The 19,428-nt window shown below is 34.2% G+C and overlaps 1 protein-coding gene across 1 annotated transcript; it reads right to left on the bottom strand.

The window, feature by feature from the left end:
• Positions 1 to 17,966: 17,966 nt before the first annotated feature.
• On the bottom strand, positions 17,967 to 19,174 carry LOC107818127 (zinc finger protein ZAT11-like). The gene has a single exon (XM_016644069.2). It carries the CDS (start codon positions 18,898 to 18,900, stop codon positions 18,394 to 18,396), a length of 507 nt encoding a protein of 168 aa, XP_016499555.1. The 5' UTR covers positions 18,901 to 19,174; the 3' UTR covers positions 17,967 to 18,393.
• Positions 19,175 to 19,428: the final 254 nt, after the last annotated feature.

The raw sequence follows: 19,428 nt of genomic DNA on the forward strand, positions 1-19,428 counted from the left end.
TGTCTCAGCTTCCAATAAGGACTTACTTACATAATAAATAGGAAATTGTTTACCTTGGTCCTCGCGGACTAAAATAGCACTTACTGCGACTTCAGATACGACCAGATAAATGAGAAGTTTTTCCCCCACCTTCGGTTTTGCCAACAACGGTGGTTTTGACAAATACGCTTTCAAATTTATAAGGGCTTGTTGACAATCTTCATTCCATTCAAAATGATCTTGCTTTTTAAGTGCAGAGAAAAACATAAAACACCTTTCCGAGGATTTGGAAATAAATCTCCCCAAAGCTGCAATTCTTCCCGTTAATCTTTGTACTTCCTTTTTATTAGTAAGTATATCCGGGATTTCTTCTATTGCTTTGATCTGAGAAGGATTCACTTCAATACCACGATTAGCAACAAGAAAACCCAAAAACTTACCTGATGCAACACCAAATGCACATTTTTCTGGGTTGAGTTTCATATTAAATTTTCGCAAAATTTCAAAAGTAACAGATAGATGAGAAATATGGTCGTGAGATTGCTGGGTTTTGACGAGCATATCGTCTATATATACCTCCATTGTTTTCCCTAAATGTTCTTGGAACATTTTGGTGACCAACCTTTGATAGGTTGCCCCAGCATTTTTGAGGCCAAAGGGCATTACTTTATAACAGTAAGTCCCCCTGTCTGTGATGAAAGAAGTTTTTTCTTCATCACCAGGATCCATTTTAATTTGATTATATCCTGAGTATGCATCTAAAAAACTTAAAAGTTCATGACCTGCGGTTGCATCAATTAGTTGGTCTATATGCGGTAAGGGAAAGGAATCTTTTGGACAAGCTTTATTTAAATCGGTATAATCTACACAAACACGCCACTTACCATTTTTCTTGGGTACGACCACCGTATTAGCTAACCAAGTAGGATATTTTACCTCACGGATTGATCCGATTTTTAATAATTTTTGGACTTCCTCCTGAATCACCTGGTTCTTGAAAGCACCTTGTTTCCGTTTCTTTTGCTTTATTGGTGTGAAATAAGGGTCCTCATTGAGTTTGTGAGTCACCACATTTGGTGGAATACCTGTCATGTTAGCGTGGGACCAAGCAAAGCAATCTAAGTTAGCTTTTAAAAATTCGATTATCATACCTCGCATGTTCGTGCTTAAATTGGCCCCGACATAAACCTTCCGTTCAGGCCATTGATCAAATAACATCACTGCCTCAAGCTCTTCAATTGTCGTTTTGATGCTTTCATTTTCTTCAGGTTCTTGAATTGTGTCAGGTCTTGAGTCCAAATCCGTCTTTTCCTGTTCAGTTGAAGTTTGATCTTTTTTACCTTCAACTGTTTCCTATAATTGCTACTTTTCTTTATTTCCGGCGCTCGTACTTGTTACAGCGTTGACACTTTTAGCCATCTGCTGATCCCCACAAATTTGGCAAATTCCCCATGGTGATGGGAATTTAATAACCTGATGTAGAGTTGATGGGACAACGTCCATATCGTGTATCCATGGTCTCCCCATAATCATATTGTAGGCCATTTCCATATCAACTACCTAAAATTTAGTTTCCTTCACAACACCCATAGCAAAAGTTGTTAGAAATACCTCTCCTTTTGTTACTACACTTGAATTGTCAAAGCCTGACAAGGTGTGCGCCTTGGGTATCATTTTGTCTTCAACTTGCATTTCTCGTAGTACCCTTAGTAATATAATATTTACAGAACTCCCTGGATCAATCAAAACTCGTTTTACATTAGTATCATGTACAAGTAAAGATATTACCAGTGCGTCATTATGTGGAGTTGTCACTCCTTCGGTATCTGCGTCATCAAACAAAATACTTTCATTTTCAAGGACCTGCCGCACCCGTTTCCCGTGTGTAATTGTTACCTTAGAAACCTTGTTGGAGGCTGTGTAGGTTACGCTGTGAATGTCCTCTCCCCCGCTTATGACATTCACTGTCCTCTTGGGTGAAGGAGGTTGTGGTGGCTCTTGTCTGTTTTTCATATAAGCTTGTTTTCCTTTCTCACTAAATAACTCAGTGAGGTACCCTTGCTTCAATAAATGATCCACTTCACTCTGCAGGAATCTGCATTCTGAAGTTTTGTGACCGTGATCGTTGTGAAATTCGCACCAATGATCCGGATTGCGTCAACTTGGATTTGACCGCATCTCTTTTGGCCACCGTACCTTATCTCCCATGCTTCTTAAAACAGCTACGAGCTCGGAGGTAGAGACATTAAAATTATATCCACCGAATCGTGCCTTTAAACTCCTGTCATCATCTCGTGATTCTTGTCTGTTCCGATCATTCCTGAACTTTGAAGAAGAGACAGAATCCCGGTTCCTTGATTTTTGATCATATTGCTGGCTATCTTGTTTCGACCATGGGTCCTTTCCTGCGGGTCCCATATATGGATCATACCTGTTTTTACCTGATCTTTTTCGGTTTCTGACCTTCGGGTACCGCCCCTTTCTTCATGATGGAGCTTAGGTACGGTATCTTCTTCGATTCGCAGCTTCATGCTATACCTGTTGTAAACATCATTCCATGTGGTTACAGGAAATTCTCGAAGACTTTCTTTGAGTCGTCTCGTGGCTTCAGAACTTTTGTCATTTAAATTACTTGCAAAAGCTATAGCAACCCAATTGTCAGACACACGAGGTAGAGTCATTCTTTCATGCTGGAATCTATCAACGAAGTTTCTAAGCAACTCCGAATCCCCTTGTTTGATTTTGAAAATATCTTCCATCCTTTTCTCAACCTTTTGTGCTCCCGAATGTGCTTTAATAAAAGAATCTGCCAGCTCAGCAAAAGAATTAATAGAATTTTTAGATAAAAGAGAATACCAGGTTAATGCACCCTTGGTGAGTGTTTCTCCAAATTTCTTGACCAATACTGATTCAATTTCTTGTTTGGTCAAGTCGTTGCCTTTTACGCCGGTTGTAAATGCAGTCACGTGGTCACGTGGGTCTGTAGTACCATCATATTTCGGGATGTCAGGCATTTTGAACTTTTTCGGAATTGGAAGGAGAGCAGCACTAGGCTTCCATGGTTGTTGTGAGTATTTGTCCATGTCTACTCCTTTTATTACAGGTGGAACTCCAGGGATTTGTTCAATACGCTCATTTTGTTCCTTAAGCTGTTTCTGCAAGGTTAGTACTAAATTTTGCAAATACGAATTATTTAAATTATCTGGTCCCCCTTCTTGTGGTTCACTGGGGGTTGCTCTGTTTCCAGAATTATCAAGACTAGAACGGAGGTTCTCCAATGTATTATTATTAGGAGTTGGTGTAGGTGGCGCAGCAGGCAATCGACTAACAAGTGCCTGAAGAGCTTTGTCGACCTGTGCATCAATTAGCTTTTGCAAAGCTTCAGTTGTAACTCCTTCAAAATGTTCAGATTGCTCTTGTTGATCAGCACGGGATTCAGTAATAGGAGTGCCTTCACGATATTGACGTGGTGAATTTAGAGGAGAGGGAACCACGTTATCTTGATTTTGATGTATTTGATTCTCATGATTTCCCAATGTGTTATTACTATTGTTGTCGGCGTTGTTGTTTGACATGGTGACGCCAATAGATAAGATATAGCTTAAAAGGAAAGATTATCAGATTCCCGGTAACAGAACCAATTTGTTTAACCAAAAATCTGAGTCTTTGGTCAAAGCTAAAAAGAAATTCGGGTTACTGATAATCAGGAGACAAAAATAAAATACTTTTGAGAACGATGGTAAAGAAGCAAATAGATGTATATTTCAATAAATTCTCAATAGTATTCCGTGTCCTTACAAATGATGATACTTCTTCCTTTTATAGATAATTCTAGGTAAAGGAATGAAGCCTCAGCTTTAATGATATAATCATGAGTAATAAATGATATTAAATAAGCCGTTATACAATCATTCCTATTAAATACCAATTTCGTAACGTATCAAGTATTTAATAATGAATTTGGACTCCTTTCTGTCACCAGATCTTTGCTTTCAATGCCTTCTATCCGTTGGCTGTAAATAATTTAAATTGGTACGAGACTCCTATCTATATGTCGTCTCGTGCCTATTTAAATTCTTCTTCCCGTGGTTGTTTCCATCCGTGCCTCTTAGTCAATTATTGCGCTTTGACTATTTAACTAATCCACGTGTCATGCCACATCATCTTTTAATATAAACTCAGTTTTTTTTCAATACACCAGGTGGAATAAATTAGTCTAGGAATATGATCCCAAGATGAATTTGCTCTTTACCAAAAGAAATTTCATTGCCAAACCTACATGCTAATTTCTTATTGCAAAATTAACCTCGTTATGTAGTCGAGAGTCATTTGGCTTTTTAATGAAATTATCAAAACTGGTTGTTCATTGGCAGACTTATTACTTCCACGTCCTTAATTGTGAAAAGCGCACTACTCCATCCGGTCCATAATAAGTTACCAATTTGTTTTTCGCATGTCCATTAAGAAAAGGAATTTTTACCTCCTATAGCAAAGGTTAACCCCCTATTTATTTCAAATAAATATCATTTAAATAAATTACCTCCTATGGATACCTTTTATGGTTTATAGCAAATTTTTTAATTTTGGTTATATCCTACACTTAAGCCACTTAATACGCTATATTTTATTTTTCTCTCTCCACCCTCTGATTTTTCTCTCTCATACTTACTGCTTTTCATACAACTTCTCAATATACGTTCAAAACCACGCTCCAAATCATGCTCAAAATCAGAGAAACCTCCTCACCCACACCGCTGCTTCCTCCGTCCCCCAATGTGGGCGTAAACCCTAATTTCCTCTAGATTCTACTCATTTGTTTCTATAATTAGTGTGGTAAGTATTTAATTTTTTTTTATTTTTGCTGTTTTTGCTTATTCACAAAATCTCTACTCACCAAATTTTCTCTAATCAGCAGTATCCAAGCGTATTCTCACAATGTCAGAGAATACACCCAGCAAGTTGATTACTAGAGGTATACCCACTAAAATTCTCAATTTCAATGGGCCCTCTTTCTCCTTGCAAATCACTCAAGGGGAATTGGATGCAGGTATAGCCAAAAATATGGCTTTGGAGAAGAGAACAAAATCTCGACATGACAATTTCAAACAAACCCAAGTTGAGAAATCATTGAAGGAAACAAGACTTCCCATTGCAGAAAAGAGGAAAAAACATATTTCTCCAGCTTCATCTGTCAAGGGGAAGGAGGTTGAAGCAAGTAAAAGCTCGGATACACTTGAAGAAAAAGTATTTTATGATGTCTTTTGATGTATTCATCTGTATTTATATGTATACAACGCTTTAGTTCTCTGTTCAAAAAGGATATTCAATGTATTTTTGTACATATAGAAATTAATAATACAGATTTGTCAGATGTATTCTGATGTATTCTTATAGTTATATTTATAAGGATTTTCAAAGTTCCCATCAGTGTTTTATTCTAATTGCAATGTCTTTATTTGTTGTATGCATATGTATTATATTAGTACATATATTTCTATCAATGATATCTTACTCCAGTTGATTTTTGCACAATGTATTTAGTTGTATTCATATGTATTCATGTCAGTTTTACTATGAAATATGTGTTGTATACAATTGGATTTTAGTTGTATTCATATGTATTAATGTTAGTTGTATTATGAAAAATGTATTGTATTCAGTTGTATTTATTTCAGTTGTATTATGACATGTGTTATATTCAATTTACTATGAAAATATGTGTTGTATTAAGTTGATTTTAGTTCTATTCATATCTATTCATGTCAGTTGTATTTATGAAATATGTGTTGTATTCAGTTGTATTTATATGTATTTTACATTTGTTAAATGCAGGGAATTAAGCTGTTTGTAAAAAAACAGTCTATATTTGCACCGCATATCAGTGTATATACTAACACTGACATATTCTCTAAGTTAAAAGAAAATCTTTCTCCAGAGCAGTACAAACAACTGGGTAATACTTGTTTTGGAAATTTCCTTCAAATGAAGCATTGTGAAGTCCAACATCAACTCTTCAGATGCTTCATGGCTCTCCAGTTAGAAGGAACTCCTGACAATATATTTGTTATACACGTCAATGGTACTTTATTATCTTTCTCAATAAAGGAGTTTGCGCTTGTGAGTGGCCTCAAATATATTGGTAACGATGCTGATTTTGAGTTCAGTGAAAAGGTTTCTAACTGGCTTATTGAGAATTACTTTAGAGGTGCCAATCTTGTCAAGAAGAAACATTTGATGAAATGCTTTGCTGAGAAGAACTGGGGTCACGACAACGATGGTGATGCCTTGAAGATAGCTTTGTTGTATTTCATACACACCTTTATTTTTTCATCCGAGAAGAACAACACAACCATACCAAGGCTACATTTTGATTTGGTCAAGAGTGGGCACTATTCCATGGGGTTTAAAAGCATTTGAAACGCTGACAAAATCTATTAGCAAGAAGATGGATGCTCAGAAGAAGTATTACAGGATAGCTGAGATGCCCTAGCTATGCAAGTGTGATTTTATGAGTGTTGTTTAAATGTTTATCCCAAAATTGCACTCCGAGTTGATAACGTGGTCCCCAGAATACTCAATTGGAGAACCACCGGAAATCAACCAAACTTTGCTTATCTGATGAACAACATGTTCAATGACAAGGGAAACATGTTAATATACAATTTGTATCTTGGATACTTTACAATTTACTAATCATTAATGCTGCATACAGTTGCATACAGTTGCTGCATACATCTGAATACAATTGATGCTATGCTCATTAATATTGCTGCATATTTGGTTAATTGAAACTTCAATACAGTTGTTGTTGTCTTCATTAATATAGTTGAATACAGTTGCATATAATTTAATAATCATTACTGCTGCCTTCATTTGAATACAAATTACATTTTGATTCCAGTATTAAAATACATCCATTGTAGTAAGACTTTGATTGTATTTCGTTTTTCAGATTGTTTACAAGGACATCCATCCAACCGATATAGAGCTTTCCGTTATTCAGATTCCTCCAGTAGGTGTTGCTGTTGAGAACAATCCTACTCCTACTCATTCAGACAAGTCGGCAGAGGATTCAGATGACTTTTCTCCTACACCTGATCTCTAGTGTAAGAAGAAACATGCTATAAGTGTTGGTCCATCTTTATCACCGCCCCATAAAAGCGCAAGGAACAGAATATTCATCCCTCAAATACAGCTCCAGTTGGTGTATCTGAAATTGCACAAAATGTTTTGCATCACAATCAGCTGGCAGATTCCAAAAATGATGAAGTATCTTCTTTGAGGAAAGACCTAAATTCATTTAAAGAATACGTGAGTTTTTTTATCACATTAAACATTACAGTTTAGTGCTTAACATTCGTATGTGTACAAATGCACCTTTCTAATTATTTCTGTCTTGCTAAGGTTGTGGGCGAGTTCAAGTCTCTGAGATCATTGATCAATGATAACTTTAAGATGCTTGCTGACCATCTTCAACACAATCAGCAAAAAGAAAGCTTACACCAGAGAAAGGAAACCATATGGACACGTGATGATGGTATTGAAATACCATATGAAGCCAACTTGCAAGATATTCCAAAAGGTCACAGACAGACTGATACACTAGTCGGCGATAATATTGAGGTTTAATATTTTTTAACCTCTTTAGTACATGTTTAGATCTCCTGTTTGCTCATATTGTGAAATACAAGTATATATAGAATAATTTAGTATTTTAAATTATCTTAATCCTATATGCATTTGTATTTTCCTGACTTTATTTCTACATAATTATTGTGCTCTTCGCATGTTGTACATACATAACTATATGCATCTATATTTCTGTTGTAATGTATTTATATATATTACAACATGATATTTGTATTCATTTAACTTCCTCTATATAGTAATGTTATAACTTCCAGTTAGACACATTTACATTTTGCCTAGAATGTATAATGTAGTTAAATGTATTCAGATGTATTCTTAAGGAGATTCATTGAACATACTTCTAACATGTATTCAGATGTATTCTTAAGACAAGTATTCAGATGTATTTATTGAACATACTTCTAACAATGATGCATAAGACTAACAGAATGCAGTGGTTAATGCTCTTTGTGTGGAGTCAAGAGTGGAGGTGAATACTATATCAGAGGTGCCGTGCAACTTACCACCTATAGGCCAAGAGGGTGTATGTACAAATTACTATGTATCTCAATTTGAGCTGGACGACAAGTTTCTTCCCAGTCAAATTCCAGAAACTAGAATTGTGATACACAACAGTGCAAAAAAAGTTGCATCAACCCCAGTACCTTCTCATAGGAATCGGCGATCAAGTAAATGATATTCTTCGCCTTACGAGTTTAACTTCGACTCTGCAGGTTAGTGTTTTATAAACTAATTATCTACTTCCCCATGGTTTTTATAACTAAAACTCCCTATACATGAATTCAATGAACAACAGGTACCTCAGTAACCCATTTGACGATGATTCAATAATGGGGCCGCACCCTACATTAATCATTCAGGAATACGACAAATAGGTTCGTGATGGTCTTCTTGCTAGACATGAGCAGAAGTGAGTTTTTTTCCGGTATGTCTATTACGTATTTATATTTTTAAAAATGGATATAATTCCTTTTTTATATCATACTTGTAGAAGTAATTTGGAAGACCATTATAAGAAGAATAAGTCTACACTTCATATACCATTGGATTTTGGAGTTGATCAAGTCAATTCAAAAAATTGGTTTTACCTTCTATTGTTTGACGGTAAACTATGGGATGATAATGTAACTTTAACCCCTTCCAACTCCACTATAATTCATTTCTTTAGTATTGGTTTTTGTTTAATTGTATAATTCACAAATTGAGCTCTAACCTAAATTTGTCTTACATTACTTTGATGTACTCAATTGTATGCAGATGTTACTAATAAATCTGCTGTATTTAATTGTATTCAGATGTATTTTAATAATTTTTATTAGCTGAGAATGCAACATATTTTTAACTGAATCTGTGTGATGTATTTAATGACATCATTATTTCCTAAAGAACTGCTGTATTTTAATGTATTTCTAATGTATTTTCAAAGTTATCAGTAGTTGTAACTAACAGATGTATTACAATAATATGTATTTAATTAACTCATTAGTCTTGAATAACAACATGTATTTAAATGTATTCAAATATATTTTAACATTAATGGGTAGTTGTAAATATCAGATGTATTTAACTGAATCTCTATGATGTACTTAATTGCCTCTTTGTTCTTGAATATCTGTTGTAAGACAGTGTATTCAGATGTATTTTTCTGTATTCAGATGTATTATTCTTGAATCTCTGTGATGTATTTAACTGAGCTTTCACTTGTCATATTCTTTTTTTTTCCTTAGTTTGATTAATTGGACTAACACTATGTAATTAAATTTGTGTATAGCATATTGACGTCATATTCTACTACTAACACTATGTAATTAAATTTGTGTATATCATATTGACGTCATATTCTACTATCTGAGAAAGAAGGGAAAGCACAACCAAACAAGCAACTTCAAGTATACAACTGTTGATTGTATATTCAAGACAAGAATCGCTGAAATCTTCGACAGGTATGCTGATACAGATAGTAATGCTAATGTAGCCAAAGAAGGGGATGTGGTATATGAGTACATAAGGGGTTACAGATTGCTAGCTAATGTACCTTGGCAAACTGGTGACAATGTCTTGATACCAGTCAACTTAAAAGACAAACTATACTAGATATTGGCTGTTGTCTCATTCAAGGAGAGATGTATCAAAGTGTATGACTCGTACAGATTTGCAGGTCATGATGCCTATGTAGCTTCTGAGATAGATAAGCTAGCTAAGCTTGTACCTCTGTATCTATCAATCAGTGGCTTTTATAGAGATAGTCAAGGCATAGATTGATTTACTTACTCAGCATACACTAACAAGTCATATACTGATCCTTTTGAAATTGTTTTCATATCAAATCTGCCTCAACGGAAAGTTGGGAGCATGTATGTATTCAATCATCATTCTTGTATCATTTTCAAAATCTAATTGTATGAATTATTTTTAATTGTTTCAATCAACATTTTTCAGGGATTGTGGGGTGCATGTTGCGGCATACGTAGAGTTTCTGAGCACTCTTGGTGAGATTCTACAAACAACATTTGATTCCAATCTACTCCGTTGAAGATATGGTGATCTCCTCTGGGACTATACTATGCAGAAGATAGACGCTGATGCCATAAGCGAGAATGAAGCACCCTCAAAGATTGCTACGCAAATCACGGAGTCAGATTCAAAGTTGCAGATAGTGTTAGAGTAGCTTTAGGTGAATGTAGTTTTGGAATGTTGTTTTTAGGTGAATACTATTTTTTGAATAGTTTTTTGGTGAAGATGGTATTCAGTTAGAAAAAACCATGTTTTAATCACTTTATCAATTGTGTTCATGTATGACAATTGCAACTTTTCAATCTATGTTTCATTATTTTGTTCATAAGTATTCATGCTTAATCTTCAGTTTATATTCATATGTATCTTACAGGATATAAGTATGTATTAATATTCAATCACTTAGCTTGTATATCAAAGTCAGAAACTGTATGTATATTGAACAGGTTATACGTATTTATTGAAATTGTTATATTATAGCTGAGTATACAGATGTATTCTGACTAATTATGTATATTCAACTCAGACACTGTCTATAATTGTATGTTTAAGTATATGTGAAAAAGGTTGTATTCGATTGTATTCAACACAATACTGCAACTAAATGTATCCAGAATCTAATCAGGTTATATGTATTTATTGAATTTGTTATCTTATAGCTGAGTATATAGTTGTATTCCGATGTATTTTGACTAGTTATGTATATAACTCAGGCACTGTCTATAATAAATTGTCAAAGTATATGTGGACAAGGTTGTATTCGATTGTATTCAACACAATACTACAACTAAATGTATCTAGAATCTATTCACGAAAGGCATTTCAGAATTTATTACTTGACAATATCATCATAAGTAATGACAAATCGTTGGAGCACTAATACATGTCAGAGTGTTAACTAAATCCTACGTGGAGCATTTCTACGTGTTCGCTTGTTATGTCCTCCCTGCCTACATATGCTACATGAATGTTGATTTTTTGGCTGTAGCAATTCACTTAAAGGTTTATCACGCTTCTTCTTTGGCCTTCCAGGAGGTCTTTTCCATTTGGGTGGTAATACAACCTCCTCTGCAATATGTGCTGGTATATTCCAGTCATTTCTGTCTGGCAGCGGATACACATGCACATCATATGTCATTACAACAGAATTTGGTTTGTAATAGTTAGAGCAATATTCTTCTGGCATTAGAAATTTGCTCTTCAATACAGCCCAAGCATGTGGGCATGGTAATTCATCAACTTGAACCTCCCACAAACACATTTTCTCTCTAACAGGCAGACAATGTAATGCCTCCCTCCATCGTTAACCGTATGTAAGTATTCAGTTAATGGTACCACCTACATTTAAACATAGATCTATAAGTTTTGAGTACATATAACGGAATTACCATATGTATAGTGCTGAATTACTCAGTTAAATACAACTAAAATATTTGAACACAAAAGAATACATCATATATTTAGACCGACAGACTATAAACTATAATTACGTCTTAGCTTATGAATACAATGGCATACATCAAAAATCTGCTAGACTTCAGGCAACTGAAGTGTAACAAAAATATTAGAAGGCTACGACATGACAATACGTCTATATAAAATTTTTTGTATAATACAGATTTGTCAATTGTATTCTGATGTATTCTTATAGTTATATTTATAAGGATTTTCAAAGTTTCCATCAGTGTTTTATTCTAATTGCAATGTCTTTATTTCTTGTATGCGTATGTAGTATATTAGTACATATATCTCTATCAATGATATCTTACTCCAGTTGATTTTTGCAGAATGTATTTAGTTGTATTCATATGTATTCATGTCAGTTTTACTATGAAATATGTGTTGTATGCAGTTGAATTTAGTTGTATTATTTATATGTATTCATGGCAGTTGTATTATAAAAAATATGTTGTATTCATGTCAGTTATTTCAGAAAATAATTAAGCTATATAATACAATGACATTAAAATAAAACTTACGGTCATGCATGTAGACATTACCTCATTCAAAGTCAACATCTCCTGGTATATTTTTTCCAAGCATTGCGTATGTCTGTGTAGCTTCTTAGCAGTTACTACAATTTCAACGTCCAAACATCTTCCTAACTTCTTCGAGGAAGTCGTATATTGGCAATTCCCTTGCTGACACTGGTGCGACATTGATTGACTCAGCAATATTTGACGCCATGGTCCATCCTCTGTTAACAGGTGCAAACAACCTAGCCCACTTTTCGTATCCATCTAACTCCAAGTATTATTTCACCCTAATATCTACCTTCTCCACCTTCTCCATTAGACTGTCAAATTCAGCTTGTGTATATGCTTTTGCCATCGAGAAGTATATCTCGCTCAACTTTGCATGGCTCTTTTTGAATTTCTTATATACATTGTTCCATAGATGTCATATACAATCAAAATGCGGTACATCTGGATGCACTCTTGATACAGATTTAATGATACTCACATTTTTATCTGAAACGATGCACATGTTTTCCCTGTCACCGTATGCTATCTTGAATTGCTCAAAGAACCACGTCCAAGCAGTATCGTTCTCTGAATCAATAACACCATATGCTAGTGGTAATATATGACCTGTAAAGACAATTGAATACATATTTTTAAAACATGTATTTCAATCTTAAAAATATTAACAGAGTTTATTATAATTCACATACTCACCTGCACCATCCAACATGCTTGCCAAAATGAATATCCCGGTGTAGTAAGATTTTAGGTGACTTCCATCCACAACAACAATGGGTCTACAATGATCAAACCCCTTTATAAATGCATACAAATATATATACACGTACATGAATTCATTTTTGGGCGATTTTACCATTTTGATGTGGGAACCTGGATATGTCATATCCATTGTATATAAGTATCTTGGTAATTTTTTGTATGAATCAACTGATTCACCTCTCAAAAAATTCATTGTCTTTTCTTTAGCCCTTCACGCCAACATGTAGCTAACATCTACACCTAAATCTGATTTCACATCATCAATAATATCCTTTGGGGTGCATTTCCTCTTATGATTAGTAAGCTTAGACCCAATCATACCACCTATGAGGCTGCTACTTGCCTGTCGCTGCTCATACACCTTGTCCTTCAGCAGACATGTATGGTTGTCAATGAAATCTCTCACTTTGAATAGTTATGATTTGTTAATGCTTGAAGCCTTAAACCTCCATTCACAATCTTCTGACATAAATAATAATGCATAGGTGCAAAGAATTAATCATAATACATATGATTAGCATAAATGTTTACAAAAAATGCACTCATATACACATGAATACAATCTGACATGAATACATTCTGACATCTATATATAAAAATTATTATACAACTGAATTCAATTATAGTTATATGCATTGAAATACAATGAATACAATTATTGTTATATGCATACACTTAAAAAGGACAGTAAACAAAATACGAAAATAATTAAAGACACTGTAATGTAATTATACCAGTAAAATACATATGAATACATGTATTTAAAGACCATAAACAAACATATGTTAAACACATCAGTGATGATCAAGTGGAAATCCACAAACACGCATAAATACATCAACGTTTAACTTACAGCTCCAACCAAATATACAAAATACAAAAAAAAAATATTAAATACACACAAACCTGACAGCATTAAACCTATCAACCCGGAATTAAAACCTTTAGATATAGCATAATTCTCCATCACCTCTTTCAATGTAGCCTTATCCTTATATACTTGTCCAACAATAACCTCCCTTTGATTAGTTTTTGAAATTATCAAATCCTTGTTCAGTTCAAACACCCCAATTGCTTCTCCTGAATTGACAAAATCTAGAGCAAGCGTGTCATTTGTACTGGAATCATACCTTTAAAGTGATTCGTCTATTTGCACAATATCGCCTTGACTTAAATTACCACCGGATACAAGTTCTTTTTCAATCATTGTTATGCACAAAGGATACATCCCGAATTCTCTGTTCTCTTTTTTCAACTCTACATACACCCTATAACCCATGTCATTGTGTATTTTCATTGGCGTGCTAGTCCCTTCTACTTTGTGTTGAATTTTAATGGACTTTGTGCTCAAATCTATGCCCAGTTGATTAGAAATTGAAGCAACCAAATTATTATACGACACACACTCCTTTATCAGTACTCCCTCAATTGAAAAATTGACGTAATTGCTCTCATCGTTCCACTTGCCAGAATGACGCAACAACACTGTTAAACTTGCCATATGTATAATGGAATTATACCGTATTTTGTATACAATTGTATCATTCGTACTTTTCCGTAGTTGAATTGAGAACAGGGAACAGAGAAAAGGGAGAAGTGAAATTCCAGATGTTGTATTTTCTTGTTGAATCGTGAATGGAAGAATACAGATTAATGGGTAATAGTTTTTGTTCGTTGAGTTAAATTAGGAGAATAGCCGGTGATTTGATTTCCTTTCCATTTTTAACAAGTTCAACCTTCCAGGTTTTACGCAAATACATTACTGTATTCACAATAAGGCCGCGTGAATACTGTCGAATACATATCAACCTTAGCTGGAATTCCCTTTTTCACGCATATTTTTGCTATTGTATTAATGAATACAATATCTTACATATATCAAATACATGGTATAACCACATAAAAGGTATCTATAACACGTAATATAGCAAAATGTATCTATAAATGGCTAATTACACCTAAAAGATAGTGCTTTATGAAAATTTCTCTTAAGAAAATACTAAATTCTATACAAAAATACTTAGTATGACTAAACTACCCTTAATTAAATATTTAATGTTAGGAGTAAGAAAACTTTTTACGGATATATACATAAAGGTAATTTTGTAAAAACAAATTGAATTCTTTCTTGATTATATAAATGGACACTTATTTTGGACCAAAATAAAAAAATAAAATGGTCACTTATTGTGGATCATTTAATGATTATTGACTTTTTGTTAAGATTGAATAAAAGGTATGACTTTCATATTGCAAAGGTCATTCCTTGCCACTTTAATTAAGCTAAAAGTGTTTACCGGATGGGTCGGATCGGGCTGGACATGAGAAAAATAGCTCATCCGGTTAGTGGGGCGGGGGTTAGTGGGATGGGATTCCAGACTGGTAGTAGGCTAGGATATTCCAAGTTTTATTGGGCCCGTCCGTGTTCGGGTTTATCGGGTCCGGACTGGGCCAGGTTAATTTTGTTTTTTTGGTTCTTTTTTTTTTGTGTGTGTGTATTATGTTTTCTTATTTAATGTAATTGATACTTTAGTGTTTGCAAACTTTTAAATAATAAAAAAAGTATTTTAAGGCATAAAATTAAACTTTTAAACTTTAAAGTTTAAGTTTTAAATTTGAAATTTGAAATTTGAAATTAAGTGGCTACATAAAATTATTTAATAAGAGCAATATGTAAGGATCAAACTTCAATGGCTTTTATTTTATGTTTATCATTGCATAATAATACTTCAAATTAACTTGCCTAATAAACTAACACATTAAGCTTAAATAAGCTTAACAAATTCAAAATAACACAAATTATCTCAAATCAACTTAAATACGAATTCCTAGAGGACACTCAAGACAACCCTTGATATGCCTCCTTAAACTAGTTGTGCCCTCTCACTTTCGATGAACATTAAAGACTCGACCACAGTTTTGGCACTCTACTTTGCGAACTTCTTCATTTTCTTCTACCAGCTCAAAGTGTTCCCAAATATATGAGCACACTCTAGAAGCACAAAACATGATTCAACTTGAACCTAACAAAAATGGTAACCACAATTCACTTGATAACTGTAATTTTATAGTGGCTACCGTAAATAATTGATAAAACTTGAAATATTAACTAATTGAGAATTTGAGAGCAATAAGCAATTCAATAATCAAGAGGGAATTGAAGTAGAAGAAGGGAGAAAGTTATGAGAAAAAATGAAGAAGATGAGGCTATTTATAGTTTTAAAAAGGCTAAAAATGTAATTTATCAATTATTAGGGGGTGAAAGGTTATTTTAGTAAGGGGATAGGCCGAAATGGCTAAAAGTGTAAAAAATGGTTGTTGCCCAACAATCATTTTTTATTTTGACCGTTGGGAACTGTCAAAATTAAAAAAATAAGTAAATTTACAACTTAAACCGGGCTGGAACACGATTAAATTAAAATCCTCGAACGGGTTACCGAGCTAGCTGGGTTCCAGTGCACCGATAGCCAAAAAAGGCCCGACCCCGTCCGGCATAACCACCCTACCCAACCCGTCCCACCCCTTCCCGGACTAGGCTGAATCGGGTTGTTAGTGGGTCGGCCCGACCCAATTAATACCTTTAAATTAAGCTCACATTAATTAGGGGAATTTACATCTATATATACCTAGTTTTTGGGTTACTATTGAACTTATACCCGCTTTGCACAAAAAATTACAAGTGTATTCACTTTTCGGGTAACTTCAGATATACGGGCCTGAAGCAGAAAAAAAATTATGTCTGAAGTTTGAACTTCAGAATTTTTTGCTTGAAGTATAGCCATATCAAAGCAAAACTTCATATATTTTTGCTTGAAGTTTGGCCTGACTTGCAAAGGCAATCATGCAAACTTCAGTTCATAGTGCAAGGGAAAACTTCAGTTCAATTGTGTATGTCTGAAGTTGAACGTCAGAAATGTGACCTTATTAAAGCAAAACTTCAAAATATTTTCACCTGAAGTTTGGCCTAACTTGCAAAGGTAATCGGAAAAACTTTACTTCAAAGTGCAAATTTTAGACAAATTGAGCTCTGGATGCTTCTTCAAGTTTCATGCTCCCGGACAATGCTCAACCACGTTTCCAACAAGGAATGCAGGTCCAAGGATTTCAGTCAAATAATTTTGATTTAACAAACCTAAAGTTTTATATTTAAATGCCCGGATGATTTCAAGATTAGATCTTCAACATCTCAATTATTGATTTGACTTTTCAAGTTCCTTTAATGGTAACTTTAATTCAAAGCTCATACCCTACTGCTAGATCATTGTTTATTTCATATCCAATCAATAATATTTACACAAAGTCTCATGTGTTTGAGAGAGAAAAGAAGAAAAAGGGGAAAAGATGAGGAGGGAGAAAGGAACGCGTAAGTCAGAAGGAAGAAGAGCAGACATCTAAAATTATCAAAATTAGGGTATAGGTTAAATAATTTTAAAATATGAGTATATTTGCAATTTTTACCGTTAATTAGCGTATAGTTATACGATCATAAAGAATTTGAGAAAACTTAAAAGAGAAATGGTGATTAAATTTCTCTTGTATAAAATTGAAGACAGGCCTCTGCTGTTCTAATTTTCTATAAGAAATAGTATTACAATAAATAAATTGAGGAAACAACTAGTCTAAAGTATAAACTAAGTCCCATACATGTAGGACATGTTTGATGTGAACTACATAAATTTCTTTATGATAGTTTAAATATGAGTAAATCAAACATTTAATGTTAAATCCAATAAAATTTGAACTGAAACCTAAAACTAAACTAGCACTTGGCCGTCCACGCCATTTATAATAATTAGTTCCTTTGATTTTTGCTAAATTCGTTTTGAAGGGGGGCTTATTAATTCTTAAGAAAAATCGGATGAGAAGTCGAGAGGACGTACGAGCTACGAATCCTTCTAAGTCAGTCTTTTCCTCTATAGAATAATTAGCCTAAATAACCGACCACCTAACTACTTAAACTGAATATAACTTTTATATATATAGTAAATCCCTATATTGCTAATGCTATCATTCACTAGAAACAACAAAGTATCCACAAGGTGAGGCTCTAATGTGAAGCCAACAATTCCACAAAGAGTATTGAAGATTTAATAAATATATAAGCTAGAAGTAATATTCAATTTATATACAGTATGAATTTTCGGTAATCAATTGACCATCCTTTACACGGTATACCCCCGTCTAGCCCTATCCATCGTTTAAAAAAATAAATAAATCCCTATCTAGCTAGTACAAGATCCATAAGAAGAAAAAGGAAAGAAATAAAATAGAAAGAGACAAAAAATAGCGTCTCAATAGGATTTATTAAAAATAGCGCCAATAATCACAAGAAGTAGGGGAGCCTTGGAGCAACTGCACGGTCTATACATCAGGGGTTCGAACCGTAAAAGTAGTCACTAACCCTTAAATTAGGATAGACTCTCCAACTTAAACCTTAGGATGCGGCCTTTCTTCCAACACTGCGCTAATGCAGAATGCTTTATGCACCGAGCTTTCCATTTTTTAATCACAAGAAGCAATCAACTACAGGAGCTGACTTTCCCAACTTGAACTCTAAATCATTCTCCAATGGCGTCAAGTTCAAATCCAAACATAAAACCCTTCGACTATTATTTGATTTCTTTACAACATGATGAGGAACTTGAATATTATTTTCATTCAATATAGCCCTATGCCTTCTCATATGCCCACCTAAAGCTTGACCAATAGGAAACTCAAGCCCGCATATTGAACACTCATGTGTTTTTGGTTTAGGAGGAGAAGTTGGCAACTGATGATAATTCAATTCCCCCATTAATCTTGGCTTTTTATGACTTGCTCTATGACCTCCGAGAGCTTGGAATGAAGAAAATTGTCTATTGCAAGTTTTGCACTCGAAAACTCGATCAGGAGAATTGTTGAGAGTGTCAAAATGATTTTCTTGGCTAGAAAAAAGCATCAAGTAATTTGCCATGGTTGTTATATTGGTTCGAAATTCTTCTTCTCTTTCTCTCTTTATTGGTAGAACCACCATGATTTCTTGCAATTCTGGGAAATAATATGTTTTCGGTTTAAGAATAAGAATAGACTTTAAAATCGGATGCCCTTAGCGAGAAAGACCCTGATCCTGCCAATCATGTATCAAACAGAAAGAAGCGAGAAAGGCCCTGACGCGGCTTACCAAGTATCAAACAGAAAGAATAGAAAGAAAGGAGTTTTTTTTTTTTTTTGGGTTGAATATTCTTGGGGAGAAAAGGAGAGTTGGTTTACTGGTTTTGGTTGGAAAAGAAAGAATGAATTGATTGAGGAACTCATGGCCATGGGGTATGTTTATTTATAAGGGGTTTGTTAGTCTGGTAGTTTGACTATGGGCTTATATTAGTTGACTTATTTGTAATGAATAAATTGGCACATTTCTTGGGGAATAAGTTAGATACATTCTGTTTAAACGAAATTACTGTGGGGATAATTGCTATGGTAAAATCAGACATACATGAAATGTGATTATATAACAAGCTTAAGTAATTGATACCAAAAGAACTATTTTAAAAAGCATTAAGTA

The sequence above is a fragment of the Nicotiana tabacum genome, chromosome 11 (assembly GCF_000715075.1).
Source record: "Nicotiana tabacum cultivar K326 chromosome 11, ASM71507v2, whole genome shotgun sequence".
Lineage (NCBI taxonomy): Eukaryota > Viridiplantae > Streptophyta > Magnoliopsida > Solanales > Solanaceae > Nicotiana > Nicotiana tabacum.

Coding starts and splice junctions, on each gene's coding strand:
- LOC107818127 (XM_016644069.2), bottom strand. CDS start 18,900: ATGGTGGTTCTACCAATAAAGAGAGAAAGAGAAGAAGAATTTCGAACC.